This window comes from Prunus dulcis, chromosome 1 (genome assembly GCF_902201215.1).
Source record: "Prunus dulcis chromosome 1, ALMONDv2, whole genome shotgun sequence".
NCBI classification, from domain to species: domain Eukaryota; kingdom Viridiplantae; phylum Streptophyta; class Magnoliopsida; order Rosales; family Rosaceae; genus Prunus; species Prunus dulcis.
Window position 1 is genome coordinate 8,509,836 of NC_047650.1, and position 7,043 is coordinate 8,516,878.

At 37.1% G+C, this 7,043-nt stretch overlaps 1 protein-coding gene across 1 annotated transcript; it reads left to right on the top strand.

The window, feature by feature from the left end:
* The first annotated feature begins 515 nt into the window (after positions 1–515).
* On the top strand, positions 516–1,599 carry LOC117635464 (guanosine deaminase-like). The gene is made up of 4 exons (XM_034369808.1): positions 516–531; positions 945–1,135; positions 1,241–1,345; positions 1,435–1,599. Exons 1-4 carry the CDS (start codon positions 516–518, stop codon positions 1,597–1,599), a joined length of 477 nt encoding a protein of 158 aa, XP_034225699.1.
* Positions 1,600–7,043: the final 5,444 nt, after the last annotated feature.

Genomic DNA, 7,043 nt, shown 5'->3' on the forward strand with positions numbered 1-7,043 from the left:
ACTTAGTTTTTTTTAAAATTTTGGTAAATAATATACTTATATATTTATATTTATATTTTATATGTACATTATTGGATATTTAATTTACAATTATTTATTTATTATTTTGCAAATTTAAGGGGTGATATGTTAGAGGGAATGGCAACCAAAAGAAATGGGGTGATTGATGTGTTATTAATAGGGAGTTTTAATTATAATTATGGCAGTTAATGAAATGCTTGGAATAAATTATAAATAAAATATGAAGTCTGATGGCAGCGATGTAAAAACATAGGAATACTACGACTTCTTTTATCCTACTAGTCATTTAAGTTTGAAATTGGGTTTTACACATAGATTTATAGAATGATGGGTATATGCCTAGGAAATAGAAATTGTAGGGACCTATATTGGACAAGCCCTAAAAATATAATCACTTAATGAATAGTTGTGTGGTTCTTTGCTGCATATATAAACATGAAACCAGTTGCTTTCTCCATACCTTGCATCCACATTGAAATCAACGTAACTTCAAAATGGAGGAAGCTAACAGTAAGTTGCCCTTGCTCATCTTCTCTCTTTCTTACAGACATTGTGAAATAAACTTTTTCATGATTTCATTCCCATGACTCAAGTTCTGTTGTATTTTTATTCTGCATCTTGATTTGTGGTTTTTCCAGGTGTACAAGATAGAGAGAACAAGTTCTTAAGGAAGGCGGTTGACAAAGCATATAAAGGTGTTGAATGTGGAGATGGGGAAGATAGAGACAACAAGTGCTTAAGGAAGGCGGTTGACGAAGCATATAAAGGTGTTGAATGTGGAGATGGGAAAGATAGAGACAACCAGTTCTTAAGGAAGGCGGTTGACGAAGCATATAAAGGTGTTGAATGTGGAGATGGGGAAGATAGAGACAAGTGCTTAAGGAAGGCGGTTGACGAAGCATATAAAGGTGTTGAATGTGGAGATGGGGAAGATAGAGACAACAAGTTCTTAAGGAAGGCGGTTGAAGAAGCATATAAAGGTGTTGAATGTGGAGATGGAGGCCCCTTTGGTGCTGTTGTTGTACATAATGATGAAGTACTTGTGAGTTGTCACAACATGGTCCTGAGGAACACAGACCCAATTGCCCATGCTGAGGTGACAGCAATAAGAGAGGTAATTGGAATGGAAATGATGACTTACCTCACATGAATTCTTCTCTTCTCATAGTATTCTAGAAAGTACGTAGCATAATCCTTACTAATGTTTTTGCTTTACCAGGCATGTAAACAGCTGAAGCAGAGTGAACTTGCCGACTGTGAAATATATGCATCTTGTGAGCCTTGCCCCATGTGCTTTGGTGCCATCCATCTTTCAAGGATCAAGGTTGAACAAGCCTATATTTTGCATATTTCTGCCCTGCAGTCATTTGTGGTTTAAGCGATAACGTGTATCGGTACTTTTATGTCCACCAGAGGCTGGTGTATGGAGCCAAGGCTGAAGCAGCCATTGCTATTGGTTTTGATGATTTTATTTCGGATGCATTAAGTGTAAACTTTGTAAGCTGTTGTAACTTGAACACTAACCTTGTTCTGCCATTGAAGTCTTTATCGAATACTTGGGAGACAACTCTTCTCTAAGATAACCGATTGCCTTTAGTCTCAGATTCCAGATGGAGTGAATTACTTGATGAGATTTGTGTGTATCGGCTCTTAGAGGGAGCTGCTCTATTTATATGCAACACTTCAAGGAGTCTTGCCCATCAAGAGACTCCTTGAGGTATCCTTATTGCTATAGAACTGTTAATCCTAGTTCTTATAGAACTAGAAACCCCTTTAGCCTTGTAATCCATATGGAACAGTGACACAGAGGCTGCAGGTTGAGAGTTGTGTTGAATTCTTGATCAGTCTTGAGTCTTGCAATCCGATAATGAATAGAAGACCAATTATGTAAGGATTGTGATAATAAACTATCTTACATTCTCCCACTTGGTCAAATATTCATTGTGACTCAAGAGCAATCTCTTAATGGCCAATTTAGAACTCAACCTTCTCATTTTCTTACCAAGCCACTGTCATTGATATAAACTCATATGGAACTGTCAAAGAACATTGAGCAACCAAACTCAAGTCTTTTACAACCACACATACAAATGTACATCAACACATGCGACTGCCAACTGAATTAGTATAAAAAACAATGTTGTGATCTACCTTAGAAAACTTAATGATCAAAACAAAGCTTAGCTCACCCTTACAAGACTACCAAGGTCTTAATAAACTTGCATGGCTCCTCCATGGATACGAAAATGCAAAACACATATGCTAGCAAAATTTTGCAAATTCTTCCTTCATCCACATGCCAAAACATTCATAAAAAATATTATTAAATAAACTGTAAAACAGTCTCGATTAAAACTAGCTAAAAGAAAAATAAAACTAAATCTGGCTCCCACTGACTCCCACAGACTTCAAGCATCAAAACTGATCTGTAAACCCATACTTTTAACATGCCTATGGAAAACATGATTAGGCAAGCCTTTGTTCAGGGGATCTGCAATATTGAAATCTGTTCCAATATGATCTAAGGCCGTATAACCATCTCGGATCTTTTCCTTGGCTGATAAAAACTTTAACTGTAGGTGTCTTAATCCTCCTGACCTCTTATTTCCTTTTGCAAAATAAACTGCAGCACTGTTGTCATTCCACAATTGGATTGGCCTTTGTATAGAATCCACAACTTTTAACATTGACATAAAATTTTTAAGCCACATGGCTATTGAGGTTGCTTCATAAATTGCTAAAAACTCAGCCTGCATGGTTGAGGTTGATATGTATTGTTGTTTGACACTTCTCCAAGCCACTGCTCCTCCTGCAAACAAAAACACCACACATGATGTACTTTTTGGTGTATCCAAACAGCCAGCAAAATCTGCATCTGCATATCCTTCTAGTTTCAATTCTTCAACTCTTCGATAGATTAGCTTATATTCTTTAGTTCTTTGCAAATACCTCAAAACTTTCTTGCCTGCTATCCAATGTGCCTGACCCTGATTGGATTGAAATCTTCCAAGAACACTAATGCTGAAAGCAAGGTCTGGCCTTGTGCAAACTTGAGCATACATCAAGCTTCCAACAAGTGAGGCATAGGGCTTGTCCTGCATCTCCAACTTCTCTTGCTCAGTTTTGGGAGATTGTTCACTGCTCAATTTATCACCCTTTGAGAATGGAACATCACAACCTGTGCAGTTTTCCATGTTGAACCTTTTCAGTATCCTTTCTATATATCCCTTCTGTGATAGACTAAGTAACCCTCTTTCTCTATCTCGGCTAATTTCAATTCCTAAAACATAGTTTGCTTCTCCCAAATCAGTCATCTGAAAATGGTTTGATAGCATTCTCTTAGTGTCATGTAATAGTGACAGATTACTGCTTGCTAAGAGAATGTCATCAACATACAGCAGCATGAAAATGTAATGTCTCCCTTGAAATTTTTGGTAAATGCACTCATCTAAAGGATTGTCAATGAAACCTTGACACTTCACCACTTCATCAAACTTCAAGTACCACTGCCTAGAAGCCTGTTTTAATCCGTATATTGATTTTTGTAACCTGCAAACCAAATCTTCTTCCCCTTTTTGAATGAAACCATCCGGTTGTTTCATGTAGATTTTTTCAATAAGGTTTCCATTCAAAAATGCAGTTTGAACATCCATTTGATGAAGGTGAAGATCAAAATGTGCCACTAATGCCATTATAACCCTTAAGGAATCTTTGGTTGACACAGGTGAGAAAGTCTCCTTCTTGTTGTGTGAACCCTTTTGCTACTAGTCGTGCCTTGTATCTGTCTATTTGTCCCTTTGAGTTTCTTTTGGTCTTGTAAACCCACTTGCATCCTATTGGTTTACATCCTTGAGGTAAATCAACAAGTTTCCATACATCGTTCTTGCTCATTGACTGGAGTTCAGACTCCATTGCTTCTATCCACTTATCACAGTTGTCACTTTGAATGGCCTGCTTATAAGATAGAGGATCTTCTGTGGTATTGATGTCATGTTCTGACTCGTGCAAGTACACGAAAAAATCATTGGACAGTGCGGGTCTCTTAGTTCTTTGTGATCTTCTCAATTCTAAGTTGTGAGGCTGAGGTTCTTGTTGCTCTATCTGCATGTCTTCTAGTGCAATTTGTGGAACTTCAGTTGTTAGATCATGATTTGGTGAGACTTGCTTGTCATTCAAATCAGTGAATGGTAAGATGGTTATATCTCTCAGCATATTGCATATTTTCCTTTTCAGCAGGTTCCTTGGTTTCTAAAATTTCATCAAACTCAAAGTTTTCCTCAGTGTCTGATTCAATATCATCTTCAATAAAAATAGCTCTTTGAGTTTCCATGAATCTTGTGCTGTTGTTGGGACAATAGAACCTGTACCCCTTTGTTCTATCCGGATATCCAATGAAAAAACAACTCAATGTTTTGGAATCTAGTTTCCTTTCCATTGGATTGTAGAACTTTGCCTCTGCGTTACTTCCCCAGATTTTAAGATGTGAGAGACTAGGCTTTCTATTGCACCATGTTTCATAAGGAATTTTGTCTGCACTTTTGGTAGGAATTTGGTTTAGCAAATAATTTGCAGTTTTTAAAGCCTCTCCCTAAAGAAATTTTGGAAGCTTTGTGCAGCACATTAAGCTCCTAATCATCTCAATCAAGGTCCTATTTCGTCTCTCTGCTACTCCATTTTGTTGTGGTGTGCCTGGGTTAGTGTATTGAGCCACTATACCTTCTTCTTGTAGAAATTTGGCAAAAGGTCCAGGGTTCCTTCCTCTCTCATCAAATTTACCATAAAATTCTCCTCCTCTATCCGACCTTACTACTTTGATTTTTGAATCCAACTAGTTATCCACTTCTGCTTTATAGACTTTGAACATGTCCAGTGCATTGGATTTTTCAGATATTAAGTACACATAACCATATCGAGAGTAATCATCTGTGAAGGTTATGAAATACTTAAAACCATCATGTGTTTGAGTGGGAAAAGGACCACAAATGTCTGTATGTATGATTTCCAGCACTTTTTCACTTCTTTTAGCACCTTTCTTTCTCAAATTTGTCAATTTCCCTTTAACACATTCTATGCAAACACTGTCTTTGTCATGGTGGTTAAGTGGTGGCAACAGATTTTCTTTGTTAAGCAAATTCATTCTTTCAGCTGAGACATGTCCTAGTCTCTTGTGCCAAAGTTTATAAGATTCTTCTTTTTCTGCTTTTCTTTTAGTGCTTATCACATTGATGCTTAGATTTCCAGTGCTGGGATTTGGTTTCTTGCAGTTTAATCGAAACATTCCATCATTTAGAAAACCATTGCCAATCATAACTTTATTTCTGAAAATGGAGAATCCAGACTCATCAAACTCAAACTGTAAGTTTGATTTTACAAGCTTACTAACTGAAATAAGATTCCTTTTCATAGAAGGAATATAAACTACATCTACTAACTCCAAAATAAAACCAGACTCCAACTCGATCCTAGCTAATCCAATGTACTCCACCTTGACTCTTTCTCCATTTCCTACGAACACCTTCATCTCAGCCTTGCTTGGCAGCCTCTTTGTTTTGAACCCCTGCAAGGAATTAGCCACATGAACTGATGCACCACTATCTAACCACCATGAATCTGAAGAAATCTCAATTGCATTAGACTCAAAACAAACATGTACTTGATTCTTACCTTTAGCCTTTTGCTTATCCAACCAACGCTTGTACCTGTCACAATTCCTCTTCATATGACCAAACTTCTTGCAGAAGTAACACTTGAGTCCTTCTGGTTTCAGTCCTTTAGTCTCCTTTTCTTCCTTGTTTTTCTTTCCAACGATTTTGCCTTTTCCAAAATCCCTTCTGAAGCTGTTTTGAACCATATTAATCTTTTCTTCAGCCTTATCTTTCTTCATATTTTGTTCTTCCTGCACACAGATGCTTATGAGGTCAATTACTGTCCACTTCTCCTTTTGAGCTACATATGTGCTTCTAAGATGCTTGAAAGTACTAGGCAGAGAGTTTATAGCAAAATGCACCATCATAGTTTCATCCACATTGACTTTGAGTGCCTTCAGTTTGTTCCCAATTTCCAGCATGTTCAGTATGTGTGTTCTCACACATCTTTCCCCATTGTATTTTGTATCAGTAAGCTGTCCCATTAGAGTTCCAATCTCAGCCTTTTCTGATTCCTGAAACTTCTCCCCAATAGAATCAATAAACTTCTTGGCATTATCACATGATGTAATGCTTCCCTTGACAGATGGTGAAATTGACCTTCTCATGATTAGAATAGCCATTTTGTTTGCCTTAACCCATTTGGCATATTTTGCTTTTGCTCCAGCAGATGCATCTGCATCAGGTACTGCAGGAGCATCTACTTCAATAGCCATCTCATAGTCCAGCAGACCTACAGCAATTTCCACATCTTCCCTCCATTTGGTGTAGTTGGAGCCAACGAGAGTTTCAATCGAGTTGTGATTAACTGAAAAAACACATAGTATATATATGTTTAAAAACTGAAAACCCCATAACTTTAAAACATGATCGATTCTCACCTTTAGGTGAAGAAATCAAAACATGTTTATCAACACTAAGACATGAAAATCACATAAGCTTCCTGTACAAGAAAGGTTCCACATCTTTGGACAGAAGAACAACCTTGATAGCCTACGTGTTTCATCTCTTATGCTGTTCTGCTGAAAATAATTGCACGATAAATCATTCACATCTTTGGATAGTGAATCATTCATTATGCCTTTATTTTCAACACAAGTTTGATCATAAAACTTTGAATGTACAGATCTTGTTGTGTCTGAGTTGCTTTGGCTTGCTCAGAGCACGGCAAGAACTATACAAAACTTTGATCAATTTCTGTTTGTCACAGGAAGGTGTTAACTTTAACTCTTGCTGTGTCAAGTTTCTTTAACCTTGAAAACTTAATTATCCTTCAATTTTCAAGTTCTAAAAGCTGCAACACAATTGGTTAGGTAGAAGATAAAATAACTTATGCTCTGATACCACATGTAAACTTTGTAAGCTATTGTAACTTGA

What these genes read in the sequence shown, in the direction of transcription:
- LOC117635464 (XM_034369808.1), top strand. An exon ending in AGGTGACAGCAATAAGAGAG is followed by an intron (nt 1,136 to 1,240) that starts GTAATTGGAATG and finishes TTGCTTTACCAG; the next exon opens with GCATGTAAACAGCTGAAGCA. An exon ending in TCCATCTTTCAAGGATCAAG is followed by an intron (nt 1,346 to 1,434) that starts GTTGAACAAGCC and finishes TATGTCCACCAG; the next exon opens with AGGCTGGTGTATGGAGCCAA.